Raw genomic sequence first — 26560 nt, 5'->3', positions numbered from 1 at the left:
AAAAATTAATAACTCGTGTTTTTAACAGAAAACTCATTGTTATTGTTAAAAATGTTATTAACATGTTTTAATGAATTTTGTTATTAACATCAGTTACTAACAGAAATTTAAAAAAAACTTTTGTTATTAACACCGGTGTAAACGAAGCTTTGTAAGTCTGGTATTTTCCTCAGTTTTATTTTCTTTATCTTATATTTATGATAGAAAAAAGGTGTTTTATTTCACATATCACTGAATGCATGTGATATGCATCGTTCTGTAAGTATATCACATCAAATTACTTCCTAACAGAATGGAAGACGTTAATATTCCGTGATAAACATAAAATCTTAGATATCATTGATGTGTATAGAATTGAGAATAATAATAAATAATTTTTGGTGAGGGCTACTGCTCTTATCTATCTTGGAATTAAAATTGAAAGTACCCTTTCTATATAATTCCCTCACTTCGAAATGGCATTAATATGTTTAAACATGATGTAGAAGTTTTTGAAAAAAGGTAGGCCTACTTGAGTTTTTTAAAGATAAATTGAGGATAATAATTTCCATAAAGTTGTTCTAGATGATTATGACGACTCTCCAAACACAAAATATTTATGTATATACCGGTATAAAATTATTTAATAAACTACCTGAGAGCATCCGTGATACAAATTCTAGATCGTTCAGGTACGCAATTTCCAAGCTATTCAAAGATAGGGCTTTTTATTCGATTGAGGAAATGTTGGCAGCTGGAATTTCATTTTAATATTTGACGTATATTATAATATTATTATTGCCAATTAAAATATGACTGTATATAACTGTGAAGAAACTAAGTACCGGAACTGTTGGCTGTGATAGTATTTCTCTGTTTTGAGTATGTGAAATGTATGCATATGTTTACATGATGACTTTGTCAATAACATGTATTTGTTCACGGCAATAAAAACATTTTGAATTTGAATTATGAATAAATATTGTATTGTATAGGAAACACGAAAACCGACCAGTAGACAAAGTAGACATGAAACCTAGTTACTTTCCGACTATTGTATAAATTATAATTGGAACCGTTTAGAGCTTGAGACTGAGGTACTTGTCTGAAAGTTGTGTAACTCTGAATAAACACGAATAAGTATAGTAGGCCTATTGCCTTATATAACGGGCCATTCACTATTCAACAGTTTGTTCCAACTACTTTGTATTTTCCAGGTGACTGGTTACAGTCGAACATCCCCACTCACGTTCCAAATCAATCCTAAATAGACGGCTGACCTTACGTGGTCGGCCAAGTCAGTTGAACAGTTCACCAGACTTCCGACAGCATTAGCCCCGCCCACAACTACCCCATTCACGGTCCAACGTCGAATTGAAGGACCTCAAGTCAGACAAAATATTGGATAGTGAATGGCCCGCTTATGGGAAACAGGAAGACTGACCTGTGAGCGCTTATGGGAAACAGAAAAACTAGTAGTTCTGTGAACAGTAGACCTTACGCAGTTTTCTCATACACAAGTATCTGATGTCACCTGTTCTAGTTGATTCATTCGAATCACAATTCACAGTTGAATAATAATTTACTCTTAAAAACTGTTATTTGTTTTCTCCAAGATCAAAAACTCACTTATAAACTCAGTTCACGTTTGAATTTGTATCCCCTATGATGATTTATTCAGTTTCGTGATAATCTTTCCATCTGATAAAAATATTTCTCAACTATTTTAAAATTGATTTTTTTTTCAATCAAGAATATTATAATCTCTTTGGCCTTATTCAGTTCATTTAATCATTTTATAATTTTATTTTCAAATACCTATCAAATCTCTTTTTCAACAGACCAATACCCAAAAACCAGTTATTTGAACTCAGGGGACCTTGAAACGTACAGAAATTTGGAAATTGGGTTACCTTATTTTTTTCGGAAAGCAATACTTTCCATACCTATGGTAATAGGGCGAGGAAAGTAAAAATATTGAAACCCTACCTTATAGAAATAGACACGGCCAGACATCTGTGTAATGCATACAATGAATAATCCACTTGCCAGCTGATTGATTATGAATAATTCTATAGTCTGATTGATCCTATCTTCAAAGTAGATTATATATATATATATATATATATATATATATATATATATATATATATATATAATATATATATATATAATATATATATATATATATATATATATATATATATATAGTGATATCAGAGTATGGAGGAATTCCATTTCTTTTCATATTATCCTTTAAATGCAAAATTTCAAAAAACCTTGTGTATACATCGACGCGCAGTTGAAAAGGACTATTCCTGCCAAATCTCATATTGAATCCTATCAACGCGTTTGGCCGTAATTTATTTATTTATTTACAAAAATATGGGAGCATACGGGAAAATCCCAAAATTGCTCCTCAACCAAAATTGGGGATGTAATCGCGTTACATACAGACAAAAGCAAATACAGTTGAAACATAGACCTCACTACGTTCGGTCAACTGACCTTCTTTGAGCGCTTATAGGGAACAAGAAAACTGACCTGTAGGCGAAGTCATCATGCCAGCTGTTCCCGTAGCCGTTCATCTCCTCGTCGTGACGCTCTGAGTGGGCATCCAACTGCGCAGGCGTCTGAAACAGTTCGTTGCAGACGACGCACACGAACGCGGCCGGTCGTTGCGGCTCGCCGTTGTGGCCGCGACAGTCGCGTTTGCCGCACCACTTACAGGGTCGGTCACGAATCTCATCTTCCTCCTCCTCGTCCTCCGCTTTCTCTCTTGTCTCCTCCGTCTCCTCATCGTTACTCTTCTGCTTCTTGTTAATCTCTTCCTCTTCCTCTCTTGCCCCCTCATCGCTCTTCTTCTTCTTTTTCTTGTTGATCTCCTGCTCGTCACCACTGCTCTCTAGATCGTGTAGCACCGACTGTGTGGTGATCACTTGTTGTTGGCTGTTGTCTCCAGTTGGCGGTGGATTTGTGGTCCAATCATTCCCCTAAAAACATATTTTTTGTGAATATTTTGTGCGAATATAGAATAAAATAAGGCTCAACTCACTTACGCGACTCAGGTCGAGATGAGACTCGACTCTAGTCGAGAGCATGTGTTTTCAAATGGTGACGTCGCGGAGACTAGAATCGACTGGTCTGAGTGTCACCATATGGAAAAACATGCTCTCGACTAGAGTCGAGTCTCTTCTCGACATGAGTCACGTAAATGTGAGTTGAGCCTAATGATCATGCATGTTCATAATAACAATCGTATTATGCATTTATACATCTTAATAGCCTTATAATTAAGCAAACTTATGATTGATCAACATTATTGTGTATTGTTTTAACACGTCTAAAGTTGGGGAGGATTTGGGGTACAATCATTCCGCTAAAAACATGATTTTTGTGATTTTTTTGTGCGAATATGGAAAAGAATGATGAAAACAAGTATTTAAGTACTGCTTCCAAGTATTTCAAAATGATTTGTAACTTAATAAATGTTGAAATCTTGATATTCCTGTTTTAATTAGTGTGAGTCTGTTTCTTTATTCATTCATGAAATCAGTACATAATCGAAATGATTCCCCTCCCAAATTTAGATAAGGTTACACATAGTCTGAAATAGGTTAAGTCTTGCCTGTAAGTTGACTGTATTTAGCTCGGTTCTGTTGAGGATGATATTATGGAATGTTTGTTCTAGATGTGGATTATTTATCAAATTTATTCACTCGAAATTCATACAAAATATTCACTAAAGCATAATTTCTTGAAGAGTATAGTAACGTGTGAAGCTGTAGCTAATGTGTCAAGATGTTAAATGAAAAGATTGGATCTTAGGCCCATTTGCACAACAGCCGGTTACATTTTAACCGAAATTAATTTCACAAGAACCAATCAGAGAAGGCGTTTTTGAAAATACTGCTTCTCTGATTGGTTCTCGTGGAATTAGTCACGGTTGAAATTTAACCGGCTGTTGTGCAACCGGCACTTGGTCTTTTATTTATTTAATATGAATAATTACCACAATATCTACTTCTCAACTACAAAAAAAGTGTCAAGATTTTTAACACAGTTGTTTCTGAAATTCTCAAATTCCAATTGAAGAAGACATTACAAGTATTTCAAGCTTCGAATACTCTTCAAACTTTGAATATCCCAGTTTATAACTTAGAGCATTATGTTGTATGGAACTAGTGACTGGATCACTGATCTTAAAAGGAGAAGTTGTCCATGGAAGTTGATAAGGAATCAGTCTCCACAAATTTTAATGTTCTTAATAACAATCTTATTATGCATTTATACATATCAATAGCATAATAATATATATCAACTCATGCATTGACAAAAATAATTGAGTATTGTTTGATCTTGAACTGTAATGTGTTTGTAAGAAACACCATTTACTATTATTATTATTCTCGGTACAATTGTTCTCATAAAACATGAATTTCAGTAGAGTTTTTGTAGAAATGTGCATCTTGAGAGTTAAAATATGAAATCAGTTGGAAAAATGTTGAGGTGGCTCCGAGGTCCAATCATTTTCGTGAAAAAATTAGTTTTAATAGAGTTTTTAAGCAAAAATGCATTTGAAGAATGTGAAATTAGTTGAAAATACGAATTATTACCGTAGTTGAATTATGAATAATGTATTTTATCAATTAAAATTCATAAAAATGTCAAGCTTGAGGATTGAGCTAGCAATGTTTCCAAAAATGTATATTGTGAAGCTAGAACCAAAGGTCTAAAATGTCGAAAACAAATGAAGATACAAAAAATTGAAATAACTCACCTGATTCTCTGTCTCACTCCTTTCTACTTCTGCGATGATATTTTCTTCGGTCCATTCATCTATTTCCTACAAAAAAGTAATAGAATATTATAAAGAAATACGAGAACCGTTCTAAATCTTATCTTTGATAATGTTTCTTTATGATAAAGATTATCTTTTATCTTTGATAAAATTTTATTATTAAAATTGAGAGCTATAAACGGCCGAGTCATAGAAAGGGTACTATTTATTTTAATGTTCAAGAAAATAAAAAGATACGTATGAGTGAGAGTCATTTAAAGGTAAATTAAATCGCAACATAGATTGATTGAAGAGTAGGCGAAATGGCAACCATTGGATTATACGTTCAAAAATTGTGAAGATATACAGATGAATCAGTATCTGATAAGGAAGATTATAACATTGCAGATTAAATAATGAACTGAGAAAATTGACTTACCTGTTCGTTATCTGACAAAGGCTCCTCTTTGATAATAAACTCTGATGTTACTTGATCCTTTTCAGTGTTTTCAGGGTCACCATCCAATCCAATTAACTGTAAATGTAAAAAGAAGCATTTAAAAATTAGGAATAAAATGTAATCAGCTTTTATCCTAATCACAGTTTTCAATAATCGGCTTTCTGAAACACCTCTTTTCCTAGCTATGAATGAAGAAATGAAACAATTAAAAAATTCAATAACTATAAAAAAATATGATTATAATTTGTTAAAAAACAATCATTGACTGCATATCGTTGTTAAAAACATCAAAATAGCGTGTTAAATACATCGCAGTTAGGAATGAATCAAGAAATCATCATCTTCAACTATAATGACTCTAACAAACCTATCAATTAATAACAAATTGATCTTGAATTTGAAGAAAATAAATAGTTACTGAATAAGTTGGGATGAGAGAGTTCTTTTAGAAAATGAGTACAGTCTTCTAGAAACTCGAGTTTTTCGTTACCTTTTCGGTTCCGTCTTCCAGGCTGGCCAAAGAAAATCCAACGACTTCCATGCATTCTTCTTCTTCCTCGTTTTCTTTGCTTTCTTCTACTACTTCTGTTGGTTTCTTCACATTTTGTTGCACCCCTCCTTCGAATTTCTGAACTACTTTTCTGCTCTTGATCGGCGGATTTCTTGACATCGGAACACGCGCGTCCAAGTCTTGAAAAGCTAAACGTCCGCGCCATTTCAGTCTGTTGAATCCTCTTACTTGTAACCTGAAAAAATTAATAATTATTATTAATCATTCCATCTGAAAAAAAATTGTGGCAGATAGTAATGGATAACATTGCAACTTGATAGAAATACCTTTTAATCTGTTGAATCCTATCACTTACAAGCCGAAAAAATGTAACGCACTTAGTAATTATGGTTATAATTATTATAACATTATTGTTATAAATTATGGATAGCATAGAAACTTGATTCTGCTGTTATTAACTACTCACGTTGAAGAATAATTTTTAATGTGGAACAATTACTGTAATAGAGATAAATGATAAATTATTTTTATTGCCTTTAAGCCATCAAATACAGCAATTGGTTCATCAAAGTTTACAGGGTACTAAAATTGGTTTTTAATAAATATAGAGTTCAGTCTATCAAAATACAGAAATATCACAGTAAGATTCAGGTACTTTTGTAAAACACACTGATAGTCCTTTCGGGAACACTGAAAAACTCATTCATTTCATACATAGAAGTTTGTATCAGACAATTATAAGTGCCCCGGAGAAACTCCTTGGTTGGTAGTGACCTAGCTACTGCCGGAAGTCTGTTGAAAAGTCTAGCATTTAGGTGGCTAGGGCTATTCCTCACTCTGCTCAGCCTTGTGAATGGAATGTCGACCTGGTACCTGCCCCTAGTGTCAAAGTTGTGGATGTCACTACGCAGTCGCATACTCTCCAGAGAAATCTTAACTTTTTTCAGTGATATGAAGATGTAGAGGCATATCACTGTCATGATGGATTCGGCACGAAAGAGAGGACGACAGTGGTCAATGATTCCTGAGCCAGTAATAATTCGTATGGCCTTCTTGTGAAGCAGGAGAATTCTATTAACTCCACTAGCTGCACCCCAATGTTCAAGGCCATACAACATGATTGCTTGGAAGAATGAGAAATAGGCTGTCTTGACATAGTTCTTTGGCACACTGAGCATAAGCTGCCTTAATAAGAAAATCACCCGTGATAGCTTCTTACAGATGACTTCAATGTGAAGGTTCCAGATTAATTTTGGATCAAGGTGAAAACCAAGAAGTTGTACACTTCTCTCCTGATCCACAATATTTCTCAAACTAAAAATCATTCTTTGGGTTTTCTCCTCATTTAGCTTGAGGAAGTTTGACTTGATAAGGCCTATTGAAAATATAGTTATCACTTTCCTCAATAGGCCTAATATAATAATAACGAATAGAATATACATTTACAAATTTACACTAATCTCCAATTTACACTAAATTAGAGAGAATTTTATTCGGGAAATATGTAAATAATAGAATGTCAGAGGCCATGAAATTGATCAGAGCAACCTGAAAACTCTAACACTAGACCTGAGCCAGCCAGGTCATTTAATATTATATTATAATACCGGTAATGAAATAATTGACATGGACTCCACTATGGCAAGCCATGCTAGGCTTACTGGAGTAGTTCCAAAACTTATTTACCAGATTAATTTGCTGTTATCGACCAGTTAAAGAAAGTAATGTTATATTATATTTTTATTGAGTTAAACGTTTCCAGGCATAATTTTAGTATAAAATACTAAGTTTTTACTAATATTATTACTATAATAAAGAACTAATGATGAATTATTTGTTATAATGATTTTAGTGCAATATGATGTTATGATATATATATATATATATATATATATATATATATATGAAGTTTGAAAGTATACAGAATGTAACAATAAAAACTTTTAGAAGCGGTTGTCTTAGTGGTCGCCCTACTGGTATCTAATCACTAATAATGAGAGTTTATAATCCTGATAATAAGTAATAAATATTGAGTATAAATGTTGAGAAGCTGACTGATCTAGACATCATAGAGCTCAGAAATGGGTTTGTGGTTGTTCAGAACCAACCTGAACCTATAGGTTTTATCGTCATCATTACTCCCACAGATATTGTTGTACATTTACTAAATGAGAAATATATAAGCTCACCTTGTGCTCAGTTTTGAATTTTTCCTCAGGGGTAGATTGCGTCTAGGAATAGCAGTTTTTTTCAGGTTTGCAAAAGGTTTCTTCACATCTACAATAAAAATATTTAACAATTATTAAAACTTCTGCATGTAATAAAAAACAACTGCTTCAACTTGTATGCTTCATACTCGAAGTATGAAAATAAAACATCAAGAAATCGATTGAATACAAGTAAAATATAACAATTGAACTATTTTGGTGAATTGAGATATACAATTTGAAAAAGAAAATTAAAATACGATAACATGGTATGAAAGTTATATCAATTTTTAGTATAGGCTATTTAATGAGAATCAATCTATAAATTTTGTTACCTATAACAATGATGTTGATTTTCTAAAATATATCAATAAGCAAATTCAAATTAATTTGAAAACTTGAAGTTGAATTATAATCTAACATAAAAATTAAGTTAGACTAAAGATTTAATGGTCTACTAAACGAACAATCTGCTTTACTGAACAATAACTAGTGCGAACAAGGAATAACTCAAAAATTATATGCTATATTTATTACAGAATCAGAATTCATTAAAAAACAACTTGTTGAGCTCAAAAAGATGAGAAATTTCAATAGGAATTGAATAACTTTTATTAATTATTGGACTACAGAAAATATAGGCCTACCATATTTGAATTAATAAAATTATTTATAAACTAAATAATTATTTGGATGAGAATATTTTTAATAAAAATTAGAATACATTCAATTAGGTACTATTATTATTCAAAATATTAGGCCTAGGTAGGTAAGTTATAAGTTATTAAGATTTGTAATAGGCCTAGCCTTTTGGATAAGGTTAGTTTCAAGTTTAAAATATATTTACATTAATATTATTTTTGTTAATTACAATAAAGAAAATAGAAAACATTTGGCGTTATAATTTTGATTATAAAATTTAAATCATTATCATTAAAATCTTATCAGCTTGTCACCTTTTTACCAACTGAACAACATCATAATAACTCACCCTTTCCATTGAGAATAAAATCATTTTTTGAAAAGTGTAGAGAACAAACTCTCATCTTCCCAATAACGGTAGTTCCTTCTTTTTCAATATTTAATGCTTCAATCCATAATTGCCTGGTATTCACTAATTTTTTAGTACCATTTTTATATTTTCTTAAAATTTGTTTTTCTCTATTGGGAGGAAACTTATGGAAGCCTAGATTTTGTTCCGCATTGAAGTTGTAAAACAACCATCAACAAAACAAAATAGACTTTCAATATTGTTTGTATTGTTATTGGATGAATCAATCTCCATTTTTAATTATTTTTCAATATCAAAATTATTAAGTTGACATTTTTAACAAGTATAATATAAATCGCACATCACTAAAACATACGTTAGGCCAAAGGATTCAAGGCAGCCATGATTCACTCGTTGAACTTTGAATTGATATCATATATAAAACTGAGTTCAAGTAACATTTACTTTCTAACAGACTGAATAAGAATTAAATAACATTTAAAATATGAATATACTAAATTAAGCACTCTTTTCACACATTTTTTTCAAAATTTTCACCATATAACTCAAGCAAGGCTCAAAACTCAAAACGTTCCTGATTTTATGATGCCAAGCTACGATCCTACGATGGATATAGAAGTACTATAGAGTGGCTTCATAGAAGAAGCATAGATCTGAGAGATCATAAGAGATGCCAGAGAAATTGTCTACCAAGTCCACCAAATTTAGCGCAAATTGAAGCTTTGAAGCTGATGTAGGCTAGAAATGGGTTATAATTCTGCTTGATTGTATGGACTTATAATTACAGTTGAATGCTCTGCTTTCAGAACTTGTCTTGGTTAATCAAAACACACACACACACATGTGAAGAAGAATAAATCTTGAAGCTTGAAGTTAATTTCGAGGTTATAACGTAAGTTTCATTCTTTGATAATAATTGAAATTTTTCTTCCGTTACTTCATGTTTTAAGATCATTTGTAATCATGGTTATGCCGAGTGTAAAGGATTTGTCCATGGAGAAAGAAAGGTCTGGCACATTTAAGATTTTGTATAGACTTGGTATTGGTACTTAGTAGGTTGAAAGCAAAGCACAACTTTAGCTATAAGGTGTAAGGTAGCCTATACATTAAAAATAATATAATGTTAGGTCTTGTTCAATTCTCTTTGCTCACCTCTGTAGGCTAACAATAAGTAACTTATATATTTTATGACTGTATTAATCCTACAAGTGTGGGTAATGAATAAAGCAAAAGGTATGAGAGGCCTAAAATTTAGAATAAATGTAATATAACAGTAAGGTTATAAAGATAACTCACTGTTCTGTAACCAAGTCTTCAGCTTACTATAGAGCTGCGCTTTAGTATAATTATGAGCAATGGGTAGTGGAATCTAGCATTGGACTCCTACTCCTAGCATTGAACACCTATCTAGAATCTAACACCTACATAGATCGATAAAGGATGTCAAGACACATGTTGGATGTCACATTGTTGTCGATTTTAAAGGATTAGCTTAACAAACATGATGACATGTTTTTATTAATTTTTATTTTTTATAGCTGCAATAAGTTCCAATAAAATAGTCCAATTTCATGTAAAATTAAACGAATTATCCGATGAAACGGTTTCAAGTTCTAACTTTAATAGTTCTTATGATATATCATAATGATGAACTAAAATAATATTATAGATAGGTTAGGTTGAGCATAGGTTGGGGCATGTTAAGCAAGGTTAGGTTGGGGCAGGTTGTGTATGGTTAGCTTATACTCTGTCCAAATTTGCATGAGCGCAAAAATATTGAGCCGACCCTTGCTGCCCCAAGTGCAGGCACTCACGCCCGGCCTACCTGCGCCATTGATATACTATGTATACTACGTAGTATACAGGTAGCCAGACCGTCCCTTTACTCACACACACAAAATGAGACTGCGCTTGTGTGTGTGGTGAGTAGTAGGAGGGTCGGCCTAATCCTTCAGAGCTCATGCCAATTTGGACAGAGTATAGAATAGATTTTGTCAGGTCAGGTAAGGCTTAGTTTGTTAAGATTAGGCTTAACTAGGTCAGGTTGGGTTAAGCTTGATTTGAAAATCTTCTGTACCGGTAGCTTTTGAGTTGCATAGAAAGCAGAATAAAATGTAGTCTACAATATTTTTTAGCACTTACGCAAAAAATTTCTTTAATACATATGCAAACTCATATCTCAAAAACTATTGAAGTTACAAACTTAAAACTGATTCCACTAGATACCTCTCTAAATTTTTTATAAGATTCGTATATTTTAGAATCTATTGAAGCCATGAAAAAATGATAAAAAATAACGGTTGTTGAATTATTTCTACTTACCGCCATGTTTGTTCAGCTAATCATTTCAAATAAACGACAACATTGTGATACCTGTTTAAACTCGTCTGATCTCCTCTATCGATCTATGTAAGTCATAATGCTAGACTCAGAAAAAATAAAGGTGTTCCTTCATCGTTCAACTAGACTTTATGGTCAGTGAGTTTTATGTTCCTAATATTAGTTATTAATGTGACATTAATATGTAACATATTTTTTAGTTATGTTATTTTTGTTTTGTTTTTTTTTGTTTCAGTTTGGAGACGAGAAATATGGTTTCAACTAGAGAGCCATTGCTAATTAATAAATATTGCAGACTATGCCTCAAAGAAGACACGTGGGACATGCCTCTGCCCCTCTGCCGAGATAGCATCAGGTCAACAATCAAATCTGTGTTGGGAATTGAGGTAAGTCATTGCTAACATATTATTTCATTTCTATTCATTATCGATTATTGTTTATTGCAGGTAAAAATAGCATTTGAAATGATATTTCTGAAATTCATCCATTAAAATTAATTTCATTCACACTCCTTCAATTTTTTTCAATATAAAAATGTCTAAATACAAAATTATTTTGTCATACAAAATAACAATTGAAATAAACAGTTTAATCTTCTTGAATGATTCTAAGGTAAGAGCTTCCTCAGTACAGGGTTTTATTAGATACAATAATACCTTTTATGAACTCTATTCGACTGTAAAAGTCAGTGTTCACAAGCCAGATTCTTTAAAATTTCACAAATTAGCTCATTTCTTTAAAAACAGTGATGCTTGTCGAAAGAGCATTCAGAGGGACTCTCCCGCATTTATTTATTTATTTATTCACAATATCACATCGGAAACAACAGGTAATGACCCAAATATGTTTCATTAACACAACAATAAGTACAGTATACAATTCAATCAAAACAAAAAAAAAAGAAACAAAAACTAACTTTTGAAAAGAAAGAAAATAATACTTAGAAAATTACTTCTAAAACATTTCTTAATAGAGTTGATGGTGAAAGTGATGGTGAAAATGAATACAGTATATGAAGTGATGAAGGAGAGGTGTTATCAATAAAGATGATGAGAGAGCATGCAGTCTCATATGAATGATAGGATGAGGGTGATAATGATAACTGCCAGCAAAAAACTTTGAAAATAAGGGGTAAGTAAGAATAAAATGAGTTTGAATGTGCAAATAAAGAGAAATTAATGTATAAAGTGTGATATTTTTATAATGATAGAAATATTAGCGAAAGAAAATTATGGCTGCAGATTAAAAATTCAGTTATTCTGATTCTCTCTCAGAAGCATCGTTATTGTGCGCTTGAAACTTAATGGGCCATCAGAAAACACGTCCACCCCACAGCCAATCTTGGCATGTGGTTGAGGGGGGAAAAATATGCATTAACTGTCCTACACATCTGTTCTGCGAATAGGGAATGATGCCATCTTCGCCTGAGAGTGGGCACGGCGAATCCAATTCTTCCCAGGAGATAAGAAGAATCAACCTCATTCGTTAGTATTTTACGGAAAAGAATCAAAGATGATACCTCTCTCTTGAGCTTAAGAGCATCAACTTCAAACAATGATCTTAATCGACGTGTAGGAAAACCCCTCTATTTGTTTCCTGCTGCTCAAGATGAGGGGCCTGATAACTGAGAGGGGGTAGCAGAAAACCACCATCCCTGAAAACCACCACAACCAAGAAATGGGACAAATTGGGCTATTTCATCTAACTGCGACGACGACAAACTAGGTCTTTTTTTCGATCCAGCTTGTCGCTTCACGTCCTCGATAAGCTTGGTTTACTCGCGGAAATCCACCACCCCCGGCCAGAAAATCATATTTTTTTCAATATAATATCAATATGTATTATGCCTTTACGATTCTCCTGTGATTGGAGTATGTCAAGAGGATACAGCATACTCTGGCTGCCCGTAGTGTTACTCACTACCACAGCACCAAACACCGTGAACTGTTGGATGTCCCCAGGAGACGCCTTCACTGATCACAGTGCAGTTATAGAATTTCTACCCTGAAATTCTTTAACAAGCTGCCTCCTAGTTGGATGAGAACGCCTTTAAGAGAACCGTCAGAAAGCTGCTGTAGGACAAGGCCTATTATAGTGGTTATGAATTTATGGGTGATAATTTGAATTTTTATTATAAGTAGTTACTGATGGGTCACTGCCATCTGTATAGTTGTTTGTTAAATTATGTTTTATAACGCCAAAGATCCTTGTATAAGTAGGTAAGTATAGGACAAGTATGGGTAATGAATGAAGCAGTAGGTATTGAGTTAGTAAAGTAAAGTAGGTAGTAATCATACAGTGGCTTATCGAAGAATTGTTACAGCGTGAGTAAGTTTCTAAAAATAATCTGAGTAGCCTATCCTCAACGCCGCCTGCTCTTGCCAATCAAGTGACTCAATTTTTTCAACATTTCAAGTCAATTACTGACTATATAGGGCCGGTTTCCGAGCTCGGGATTTAGCTAAGTTATAGACTTTAAACAGCTGGAGTCAGAAAATTGACTTTCCGGGTGTAGTCGTAGTCATTGTCAAAGTCACGTTTCAATTAAATTTCGAAAAATTATAGAATTGAACACAATTAATTAGTGTAAAATTTCAGGTATTTTGAATTATTTTGGAATGCTTAATTTCGTCAAGGAAAAACGTTTCCAATTATAGAAATGAGAAAATAAAAACGGCGACTACTGTCATAAAAACTGCGACTACGCCCCGTTTTTGAAAGTCAATGTTTTGACTCCAGCTGTTTAAAGTCTAGAACTTAGCTAAATCCTAAGCCCTGAAGGGCCGGTTTCCGAGCTCGGGATTTAGCTAACAACTAGACTTTAACTGGCTTTAAACTCTGGAGTCAGAAAATTGGCTTTCCGAGTCAGAGCGTTAACGTAGTTGAGGACTTAAATAGACTCTGGAGTTTAGAGATCACGCTTGACCCTGGAGTTTATAATTTCGCTTTCTGAGTGAAGGGCTTATAAGTCCAGGACTCTGGCCTCTTAGATTCTCGCCTCTTTCCGAGTCGAGGATTTATAAAAAATCGTTAGGTCCAGAACTTGAAACAGCGTAATTTTAAACCCTCGACTGGGGTAGGGTTTAATTTAAGTTCTAGACTTAACTGAGCAAACACAATTCAGTTATTGTTTTGGAGTAGATAAAAAGCCAAATAGATGTCATGGAATACCTAAATTATTTGGATTAGTCCATCTAAATTCATAATTTATAGTTTGCAAGTTTATTATGCAATAAAATTGTATCAGAATTATGCGTAAAAAACTAACCTTATTTTACGAATGTGACATAACCTAAAAATGTTCAAGAAAAATAATACAAGGATTGGCTTGGAATTTATATTCCAATCTGAATGCTATTAATCAATGTCATATTGAACATATTAATATAACAATAATAAATTATTATTCCAGTTTTTTTTTAAACAAATACGTTTTTAAACTTAATAGCCTTATGAAATTTGTATTCCAAAATCACTGATTAGGATCAATGATCAATAATAGCATAAAGTAAAATAAAATGTTTATTCATTCATCTTTCAAAAGGTTTTGCTTTGAATAGGTCTACAAAGAAATCGAAACGTATTTTCATAAAATAGTCTGGAGAGCATGTTCATTTGAATTATTCAAATTCAAATTCAAAATTCTTTATTCAAAAAAATAATTAAACAATCAAATGCATTACAAAAATCAAATTCAATATTGTTTCCTAATTTCTAATATGTGTTCCCTATAGGCTACCCTGTGTGGGGACACGTGAATATATATAATAAAATATTTATATACAAATTTAAATATTATATTTATCATGAAGAACATACAATTCAATTCAATTCGTTTATTTCCACTTGGCATACAATACATGTACATATTTATATTTGATATTCAACAAAATAAGAATCACAATTTTACATAAACAGTAGAAAGAACATATTGATTGAGTGGAATTCCCCCAGTAAGACTATGCGTCTGAATAATTGAATATGGTATTATATTGAAATGAATCAATATGTCAATATTTATAATCATTTTTGCACACATTCATACGCACACACATTCACATATGCGCACACATTCATACGCACACACATTCACACATGCGCACAAACACACACACACACACACACACACACACACACACACACACACACACACACACACATACACTTACACAAAACTTAAAACTATGTACGGAGTGGTTGCTGTTTTTTTTCATATTTAGTTCAATTTTATTCATAGTTAACGTTTTGTTTTTTTTTTTAAAGTGCTGTTGTAATTAGACCATAAATGAATGCGTTTTGAAGAAAGAGACAGTGATTGAAATTTGATACTGTCTTACTGCAGCAATTATCCCGCAGCAATCAGATGTTTTCGTTTTGCTATAATGCCAACAATATAACAGCAAAATATTGTGAATTTCCTTCATGTTTACTACATCAAAGTCCTGGACTCAAATAAGACGAGAACTTTATAGACCCCGGAGTTTAGAAGATAAAATCGTGACTCAGAAAGTCGATTTAGACCCGAACGCTTATTTCAGTCCTGGACTTTGTAAGTCCAGAACTTATAGATCCCGAGCTCGGAAACCGCCCCTAAATGTATTAAAATGTTGAGCTCATGTAGTTTATGCCATTCACACGTACAGACACTAGCACCATTATTTATGTACTCAAACAATCTGAGCACACAGAAAGGGTTATGGCTATTATTATTACATGAGAGTAAAGAAGTCATATTTGCCCTATTTAAATATTCTACTAATTCCTTGAAACTTTAGTAGTTTGTCTACTGAATCACAAATAGCACTGTACTACCTAATCTCAAACTGACAAAATCATTTCCAACTCAACTCTCGATGACAGCTATATCGGCCGACACCAGTAGAAGCGATGCTTTCAAAGATATTATAAGAGCGAGGCTAATAAAGATAGTCTATTCTATATATAGTATTTAATTTATGTAACTAAGATTCATGACACTGGCAGTGCTACGGCTACATACACAATTGCTGCCAGTTTAATTCTAAGAGAGAGAGAGATTCTTCTTATGCAAAAGAAGAAGAAATTTCATTTTCATTTCTATTCTTTTCTATTCTATTCAACGAAACGATATTTTTGTCATCGACAATTTTGGTGGGAGCGTGTGAAAGCTGTTCCATTTGACACAAAGTAATTTCGACTCTCACAAAATCAATGTTTGTGAAAACGTTCAATCACAGACAAATCTGAGTGTATGTTACTTGATTTGTTTCAAATTTATCGTCGTTTTCCTGATTTAATAGACTTATTCTCCATTTTTCAGGTCGAAGTAGGCGAACGGCTACCAAATTCAATATGCCATCGATGCCTATCAAACCTAGATTTCTTCAGCAATTTCAAAAAACAAGTAGATACGTCTACCAGTTGGTTGAGAGATTTCGGGTTGATTGAAGCTGAACCAGCCGACACTGCAAAACCAGTAAATACTGTAAGTCTTGAAAAAATTACATATCCAGTTATGTATTTAATACACTAATTTTCATACATACATTAGGCTACACTTATTTACGTCCCTGTAATAGTAGTGATGATGATAAAAACGTAGATATCCGGATTTAATAAGAAGTCCTCATGGTGAGATACACGTTTCTGAGTTAGCACCTAATTAACATGTGTTTGCTATCCGTGACTGTTAGACTGAGCTGATAACTCTATCCCTTACTAACTCCTTACCGTTGCCAGACAAGGTCTATAAATACAGGTCATGACACAATCCCGTGATGCATTGCAAAATCGCCAATTTGTGGGGTTCTAGTTCACTAAATTTCAAATTTATCAGTTGTTATCATTATAGATTGAACAACATGTTGTGTTATTTTGTTATATTGTTCGAGGTATATCGCTTAGCTTTGAATTGTAAAATAAATTCTTCTGACAGAATAATAATATTTAGATTCCAACTAGGAACTGAATTGTTGATTTTTAAATTTGATTGATTGGGAACTTTAAACTGTTTTTGAGGTTAGCCTCTTGTCCTAATGCCTTATGAATCATAACGTGTTACAAGAATAAGAACAATTTTTAATAATCAAAAATGAATTATTGAACCATTTATTATTGAAATTTCATTATTAAAAAATCGAAAACCTGAATTTATATATTATCTGAACCAGAATATTGTTTTTAAAAAGCTTAATGTATGATTTTGTTATGTGCAGATTGGAATTTCAAATGTACCGCCATAAAAGACCCCACATAATGGCCGCTCCAAAAGGAGCATGAGTGTGTCTGACCTGGTTTTTATAGACCTTGCTGCCAGACTGCAGGAGTTTTTTTAGGCTTTTGAAATATCGTTGCCTAACTGCAGGAGGCTTTGTAGGAATATAATGAATGAAAACGTCTTTATATGGATATCTATCACAACAACAAAGAAACTTGAAAAAATAAATGAATAAATAGCATGAATGAATACATTAATTTATTTCCTCCTATAAAAACCTACAAAAGTGCATGAAAATTTGGAAATTAACTGATCACTTTTCCAATATCTTTATATGGATATCTATCACAACAACAAAGAAACTTGAAAAAAATGAATGAATACATTAATTTATTTCCTCCTATAAAAACCTACAAAAGTGCATGAAAATTTGGAAATTAACTGATCACTTTTCCAATATGTGTGTGATCACTGTACATAAAGCAAAATAACAATCACACTCATCAAATGAACTACCAGATTATTTTATATTACATAAAAAGATCAAGAAATGTCAAAACCACAGATTTCATGAAAAGTGGAAAGACTGGTTTTGGTTGTTACACCATTATCAATCTCTGTTAAACTCTTTAACTTCACAACTACACTGGAAGTTTTTTACCTGGATTATAAAAAGTTTTTATTGAATCATGAAAATATATATTTCATTGGTAAATGAAATATATTTGGCAGAATTGATCAACAGTCAATATTAACCTAGATTTACCGGGATGATTCGAATCAAAACTACTATGATAGCGGAGGAAAAGAAAACATGACAACTATGCTTTCCTATCAAATCATCTAAATCTACGTAAATCTCACTATAGTATGTATCAGTAGACATTATACCCATCTATCTACAATTTGTGTGCATTTTTCAATTTCTGGAATATTCATTTGATTTTAAGTATCTGTAAAGTAGTAGCTATAGGCCTAGTAGTCAACTACTGGCGTCTTGTTAAAAGTATTCACATTTCAAAACTCACTATATTATGTACACAGAAATTACACCCATCTCTACAATCTTTGTAATCCATTTTATTTTTGTGCATTTTTAATTTTTTTTAATATTCATTTGATTTGAAGAATTTGTAAAGTGGTAGCTGTAGTTCAGGCGTCTTGATAGAAGTATTGCCAATTCACAGGTTTTGAGATTTTGTTTGCCTTATTACAGGCTAAACGAAGAAGAATAGGACCTAAAAGTCGGGTTCCTGGTCCAATAGAAGAAGCCAACAATGAAGTTGCAGCTGGATCAAAGAATCGTGCAACTAGAAGGTGAGATTAAAATCTTCTTAAAATGTATGAATACAGGGCTACTTATTTTTATTTATAAAATAGAATTATAGTACCCTTTTTTACTTTCCTTGCCCTATTACCATAGGTAAGGAAAGTATTGCTTTCCGAAAAAAATTAAGGTACCCCAATTTCTAAATTTCTATACGTTTCAAGGTCCCCTGAGTCCAAAAAAGCTGTTTTCGGGTATTGGTATGTATGTGTGTGTGTGTGTGTGTGTGTATGTGTATGAGTGTATGTGCGTCTGTGTACACGATATATCATCTCTCAATTAACCGAATGACTTGAAATTTGGAACTTAAGGTCCTTAGACTATAAGGATCCGACACGAACAATTTCGATCAAATGCAATTCAAGATGGCGACTAAAATGGCAAAAATGTTGTCAAAAACAGGGTTTTTCGCGATTTTCTCGAAAACGGCTCCAACGATTTTGATCAAATTCATACTTAGAAAAGTCATTGATAAGCTCTATCAACTGCCACAAGTCCCATATCTGTAAAAATTCCAAGAGCTCCACCCCATCTATGCAAAGTTTGATTTTAGATTCCCAATTATCAGGCTTCAGATACAATTTAAACAAAAAAATTCAAGTGGAAAAGATTGAGCATAAAAATCTGTACAATTAATGTTTAGTAGCATTTTCACTAAAATTGAAAATAAGCTCGAAATTAGAGAAAATAAGATTATTCACTTGCAAACTGTTGGCAACTGTTGATTCTATTAAATCATTCACTATGAAGAGATAGCAGACTTCGTGTGTCTGCAGCGCTATTGTCCTGTCACCAGCTGGCTCAGATCTTAGAAAAGTAGACTTGAGATGCGCGGGAACACTAGCGTCAGTTGATCAATTTTCATAACGGCAAGGGAAGTTGTGTGAGTGAACCACACCAGATTTTTAAATTAATAAAATAATAGATTAAAAATACAAATTATAACAACTAGTTTAAAAACTTTTACACCTGAAAATGGTGTGAACACTGAAACTAGTTGTTATAATTAGTATTTTTAATCTATTATTTCATTAATTTTAAAAAGGGGTACTATAATTCTATCATTTAATTTAGCTGTTTGTATTTATTGATTCCTCAAATTCAGATCATCGACTTTGAAGAACCTCTTTGTCGTGAGACTTACTGATTTCCACTAGATAATAACTACAACTTAATAGAACTTTTATTATTATCATCATCATTTTATGATGTTTATTATTTCATGATGCCCCCATACGCATTTTGCCTGTGCGTGGCTAGTGGAAAATATGTGGGAGATTTGATACGATCAACTTGGAATATAGTTCCAGAACTAGCAACTTTAGGAGTTCCAGAACTCCAAATATGCAATTTTTAACATGTCAAAATTCCACTATGGAATCTCCTTTCTCAATGTTACAGATTACATTTAAGGTAACTGTACCAATAGCTGACCATGTACAAGTGCCTGACCCCTCACTACTTCTGTGGCTTTATTAAGACTAGTGAACACATTCATTCGAACCTCTTTGCGTCATTTATTCCAGCAGAATGTTTTCAATTTAGTGGCATTATTGTCTCTCTGTTTATGAATGTATAGAACGTTTTCGAAGAATAAATTTCTCCTTAGTTCTAATGGGATTTTGAATCAAATTACATTGAATTTTTCTATTTTGATATTTATTAGGTATCAAAATTGATAATTTGATAAAATGAATTCTCAAAATCCATGATTATGCGCATTAGACAGCCATCACTTCAATCTATTCCTCAGGGACACACAAACAATTCAACTATTAACATGTCTGACAATTTTCAACAGAGAACATTTTTCACGTATCAAGGAATTACCAAATCCTTCACTATATTCATTAAATATTAGCATTCTCCATTCTTTATTTATTCTTACAAGTACACAATTAAAATGATGATGAGAGGAAAAATAAGGCAACCTTGTGCTATTCCTCTTCTGAATTTAGATAAAGCTACACATAGTCCGAAGTAGGTAGGTTGATTCTTGTAGTTCTTCACTTCTTCACAAAATGTTTTCTCCAAAAAATAGTTTCACATTTATTTATTGAACGAGCGTTAACGAGCTCTCTCTTTTGACTTACTGAAGGCCAAAGTCGTTGTCCGTCTCTATGTTCTACAATAACTTGAGAAAGAGTTGATGAATCAGCTTCAAATTTTCAACACATATTCTTCGAAACTTTTTACGGGTCAAGTTCGTTGGACAACAAAATTGACTGACACCTTCGACCCTTTTCAGGATATAAAAATAACATTGAAAGTGCATAAGAAAATCATTTTCGTGATTTATCATTTAGTCAGCTGAAGAATTGATTGCATGCAATTACAACAGTTTTCCCATTCATAACATCAGCTGAGGCCATCTGGGAGCTATCACACAGACAGTCCTTCATGCACTGACACTGATTTCAACTGGTTAATATATACAACATAATTTACAACTTTTAAATCAACAAACTGATACGGGTTGAGGTATCAATGTGCTGTTTTCGCCATTCATTTTCTCTTGGAACTCTGTATCGAAATCGTGTATCATGATTTTTGATTGATATGAGGAACTAAGATGTTGAAGCGACAGAGTAATTTTTGAAGATTAATTTTTCATTTCAAATAGGAACCCCAATGAAACCTACTATCAATATTATTCTTGTAGAAATATTTTGCTATTTCCATAATTTTCACCAAGTCTATATAATTGAAAGATTACAATACAACAGTTCTTGAGCGACTCTCCAACCCAAGGAGTGACTAGTTTATCTATCTTTCGAAAATATACAATATGTGAGAGCACCAGACAGACCCCATTTGGTATAGTGTTCCTGCATTTCTAGTACTTGAAAAATAGGTAATAGGTAATTATTATTAATTTTCATAATTCAAAACAATGTCAACAGATGAAAGTTTTCAAGTTTCAAGGAATCACCAAACCTTTTACTATATCTTATTAAATTGTTATGTATTGTGATCTTGTTCCTGTATTTTTGTTACTTGTGAATTAATTCATGCGATTAATTTCATTTGTTTTCAGCTGTCCATCTTGTGATTTCAAAACCGGAAACCCAGTTGACTACAGGAAACACAGAGAAGAACACCGGAACAAATCAGAAAACGAGAATACGGAGAGAGACAACACCAGTGCGCCATCAGAGGACAATGATGAAGAGAGAGATAATGGTGAGAAACAGGAGGACAATAATGAATGGAATGCCAATGTAACGTACTTTCCATGTTTGGAGTGTGACACGTATTTGATTTCAAGCCGGCAGAAACTTTTGGAACACAGAATTGAGAAACACGGATACAAGGTTGGCGGAACGGGGGTTGAAGATTCTGGAGAGAAAGTGGGTGATAAGACGAGGGAAGCAGATGGAGGTGACAAGCAAAATGAGAACATTGAACCGAGGGAAAGTAGTGGAGAAACTGTTGGAAATAATGAAAGTAGTAAAAATTATGTTAATGATTGTAGAATCAGTAGAAATGATGAACAGAAAGGTAGAAACGGTGAAAATGGAAGTATTAAAATGGAAGTTGACAGTGCTCAAAAAAACGATGACACCACTGGAGAAACAAGTAAATCAGTAACCAAAGCACCATCAGTTGTCTCAGTATATACCACTGAAGAAGAGCTTCCTATGCCTAAGCTCAAGGCCAAGAAACAACTGTCATCAAAGGAGGGATCTGCACGCAGAACCCTCAGCCGATCCAAATCAAGAGACTTGGATGAAGTTGATAGTTCCACTGACTCTGACACATCAAGCCAAGGTGTGAATATTCGTAGACGAAAGAAATTCAAGTCTGCCCAATTCGTTAGTACTGATGAAAGTGATGATGCCAGAGATAAGGTGCCAAATCAGGGAGATAAGGAAGAGCATGAGGGTTCCGAGAAGAACCGAGAATCTGATGAGGAGATCTTGTCAATGATCAACCACCAGATGGAGACACTGATCAACAGTTGCAAGAAGGCTGATGCGGAAAGTGGGGAAACTGCTGAAAAACTCGTAGATAAAACTGCTGAAGATAAACAATTGTTGGATCGTGGGGAGATGCCCAAGAAACAATTAACAAATAAAAGGGAAGTGTTGTGTGATTTGTGCAATAAATTCTTTCCATCGTTGTCAATCCTGGCAAGTCACAAGCGTAGATCGCACCAGCAGCCATCCACCGATAAGAAGACTGAAGAGAAGCCACCAGGTCATGTCAGGGCATCAACCTCAGATGGTGGGGATGTCAAGAGGTTACCTTATGGCGGCCGTATTGTCAAGAGGTCACAAAATGTGGGCAGCAAAAAACCTGGAGATGAATCTGGTGATAACCGATCACAAAATGACGACAGCAATACACCACACAACTCTGCCAAAAGACCTCGAAAAGAAAGCAGTGAGCACAACGGATTAAGAGTGTCAAACATAAAACCTCAAGACAGTTTGAGACCACTGAAAGATGGCAGTACTCCGACGAAACCACAGGATGGTGACACAACTACTGTGAATAGACAGCAGGATGCCAGTAGTTCGGCAAAGTGGCCGGAAGATGGCAGAGATAGTGGTGGCCAAAAAGAGATGGATTTCAAACTGCCTTGTTGTATTTGCGACAAGCTTTTTGCGACCGCTTCAGAGTTGGAAAGCCATCGACGTGAGAGGCATAAATGCAAAGAATCGCCGACCCCGCTGCCTAATAAAGTGCCTTGCAATCTGTGCGATGAGATGTTTCCTACGATTGGTGCTCTCCTAAACCATAAGTATGACCACCATAAAAAAGGTTCCACAAAAAGGTAAATGTGACACTAGTTTCTGAGGCTTGAGTCAGGTCTGGAGTCTGGAGACTGGAAAAAATCCAAAAATTCATTACTCCTGCAATATTGAGAAACGGCTCTCAAAATTACTGGGAACGGTATAGAAATGGGTTCACTAGTAGATAAATGTATCAATATTTTCTGAGGAACTCATTCCAAAAACTATTATAATATTGTTACGTCTATAATATCGGGGGAAGAATCTTAAAATACAGGGACAGATGTATAAAAATGGTTCCACTTAAGATAGGTATGGCAATAGTTTCTGAGGGATCCAGTTCAACAAACCAATTTTCCCTGAATAATTAATAGGAGAGAAGCTCTCACATCTTGTATAAAATTATCAGACAACTCTTTGTCCAGTATTAAGGAGCCTTTCTCCTCTTTTCCCCTCCATTCTCCAAGAAACCGGTGAATCATAGTATTATAGTTCATTCAATGTTCAAAAAATACAGTCATTCTAAATTTCTCAACAATAACTATAACTAGGGTTTTTCCTGCAGTGTTGAAATCTATCTTCCACCATGATTAGATTAAATAGTTGAATCAATTATGAACTGAGCGGCATATAAAACAGAAATTAGCGGCGTGATGCATTATGAGTAGAATTCACGTTTTAACATTTATCTGGTTTTATCAATTTCTATGCCGTCGTCCAAGTATTAATTTTAATTATTTTCATCGGTTGAATTGTGAGGACGTTCAGAAGATCCACCAAAACTATCTATAAATATCCATTTGGATTTTTTGAACGGTTAATCAGGGTATTACTGTAGTTTATATCTTTTTTAATGGAACAAATTGTAAGAAAATTGATAAGTTCCACCTATTATTGACTTGCTTTAACAAATGTGCAAATTACTATTAGGAAAAGAGTTTCACTTGATAATAGAATTATTTCTATGTTGTTTCAAGTTGGTCATTTATGTAAAAGTTAATTTTCCAATTGACTTGAAAGTTGAAACATTTTCATGAGAGATCACTAAAATTATACACAAAATTTTATTGAAATAAATCAAGGAAAGTTATTTGTGAAATGTTGAATATTATTAGTTACATTTTATAAATTATCTAAACTATAACATGGTTCTCATGTATTTTTTCCTGTACTTCTAAAAATGGGCAGTAGGCCATAATGATGTTTAGTTTAATGATGATTCATTTAGTCTATTAGTTGTATTAGTTACCGGTCTTACAATATTAAGTTTCTATTGTGTTCATCAAGGAGGATATTACTTTAGCAATTAAACTCATTTTATTCTATCTTACTTCACTCTAGTACCATAAGGAATATGTATTTTTTACTTTAGAAATATTTTTGTGTGTAATAAGTTAAATAAGAATATTGTATTATACGTTTTTTAATTATATGTTTTTATATTCTTCACACCTTCAACTACCCTATTTGACAGTACTGTTGTTTCTGGGTCACATTCTTGCCATTACCATCAACTATAATGAACAAAAATTAGTTAATAATGGTAATTTTCTAGCGGATTTAGTTACTGTGATTACATCTGGAATAGAATAGAATAGAAAAATGATTTTATTCTCCATTAAACTATAAATACACAATAAGTAAACACACATTTACGGCTTGATCACACGATCGCCAGCCGGAAAGTCGGAAAACATGCGATTGTGGAAAATACATAAGTATGATCCAAGTGTATAGTAAAATACAGAAATTATACGAAATAATGATGAATCAAGTAGTCACACAGTAAGCAATATAATGTATAGATAGTGTAATGATCTAGTCAGTAACGTGAGTGAATATACAATGAGAAAGGTTGAATCCTCAAATTGAAACCAACTCATAATAAAAAACAAGGCTTGAACTAAAATAAACAGAATGTTGAAGAGAGCAGAAAATAACAATTACAGGTGATACAAAAAATCAAGTAGTGAGTGCCTCGACAAAGTAGCCAATGATAGCTCTACCAATTAAATTCCAGGGTGAGAACATGTCTGTAATTCCAGGCTTCTCTACAGTAAGAGGCTAGTTTCTTCCAATCTTTGCCGTTCATGTACATAGTAAACTCTCCCCTTGATTGTTCAACAACACCAAACCATTTCTTCCTCCATTCCTTCAAATAAGGGCATCGAGCAATGAAATGGAATACATCCTCAGCCTCCTCCAGATTGCACATCGAGCAAATATAGTTCCCATTAGCTACCCAAGGTTTATAGTTCAAATGGATTAGCTCACCCCTCGCCTTGAAAATCCACCTCATAACCCACATTTGGGTGTCCTTTCCAATGTATTTCTTGTCACTCAGCTCAAAATCAAGAGTCCTGTACAACGCATGAAACCGTCCCGCTCGTGCTTCACCTATAAATTTATTTCTGTGAAACATTTGCAGAACAGACAGTATGCTCTGGAAAGACTCCCTCCAACTTATCACGTTCTCCAAAGAAAGATTAATATTCAAGTTTACCCTATCACAAACGACCTTCCACTCCCTGAACCAAAAGCATCTCTTACTACTTGCTGAGCTAAAATTTTTGGTAGTCTTTCATCTTCCATTTTCATGATTTGTGAAATGTAATTAAAATGCAACCTGAGGCAGTATTCAAAGAGAGGAGTTAGTCCTGTTTCGATGAAGAGCATATAATTGGGCGTATTTATGGGTAGAGCAAACACTTTTTTGATGAAGAAGCGCTGCAGTTTTTCAATATTTTCGTACTGTTTACAACCCCATATTTGAGCCCCATAACATAAGACTGTCCTAGCGCATGCCTTAAATAATTTACATTTAGAAGAAAAGTCGACCCCATTACCATTCAGCATTCCTCCCCAAGCCAGATTCAAACCTAATTTTGCTTTAGACAGTTTATCACTCAGATGCTTTTCAAAACTAAGGGTGGGTGTCAGAACTACCCCCAAATATTTATATTCCTTCACGCATTCGATTCTTTCTCCCTTGTAGAACCATTTTTCGTA

At 33.5% G+C, this 26560-nt stretch overlaps 2 protein-coding genes across 3 annotated transcripts; one reads left to right on the top strand and one right to left on the bottom strand.

Annotated features, from left to right (window-relative positions):
• Positions 1-2453: 2453 nt before the first annotated feature.
• Positions 2454-9551, bottom strand: LOC120354067 (glutamic acid-rich protein-like). Its single transcript, XM_039440234.1, has 6 exons — positions 8929-9551; positions 7920-8007; positions 5710-5965; positions 5199-5294; positions 4760-4825; positions 2454-2972 (listed from the first exon to the last, which is right to left on the bottom strand). The coding sequence occupies exons 1-6, from the start codon at positions 8981-8983 to the stop codon at positions 2469-2471; spliced, it is 1065 nt and encodes a 354-aa protein (XP_039296168.1). The 5' UTR covers positions 8984-9551; the 3' UTR covers positions 2454-2468.
• Positions 9552-9608: 57 nt separating this feature from the next.
• On the top strand, positions 9609-24983 carry LOC111053611. Of its 2 annotated transcripts, none has more exons than XM_039440233.1 (5): positions 9609-9841; positions 11525-11675; positions 16589-16753; positions 18702-18802; positions 21850-24983. In XM_039440233.1, exons 2-5 carry the CDS (start codon positions 11541-11543, stop codon positions 23594-23596), a joined length of 2148 nt encoding a protein of 715 aa, XP_039296167.1. In that variant the 5' UTR covers positions 9609-9841; positions 11525-11540; the 3' UTR covers positions 23597-24983. The 2 variants fall into 2 exon arrangements, with proteins under 2 accessions (XP_039296167.1, XP_039296166.1); XM_039440232.1 differs by having other exon boundaries at positions 9801-9956.
• Positions 24984-26560: the final 1577 nt, after the last annotated feature.

Source organism: Nilaparvata lugens, chromosome 13 (genome assembly GCF_014356525.2).
Source record: "Nilaparvata lugens isolate BPH chromosome 13, ASM1435652v1, whole genome shotgun sequence".
NCBI lineage: Eukaryota > Metazoa > Arthropoda > Insecta > Hemiptera > Delphacidae > Nilaparvata > Nilaparvata lugens.
Note: the sequence above shows the minus strand (reverse complement) of the source record. Positions and strands in the feature narration are given on the sequence as shown.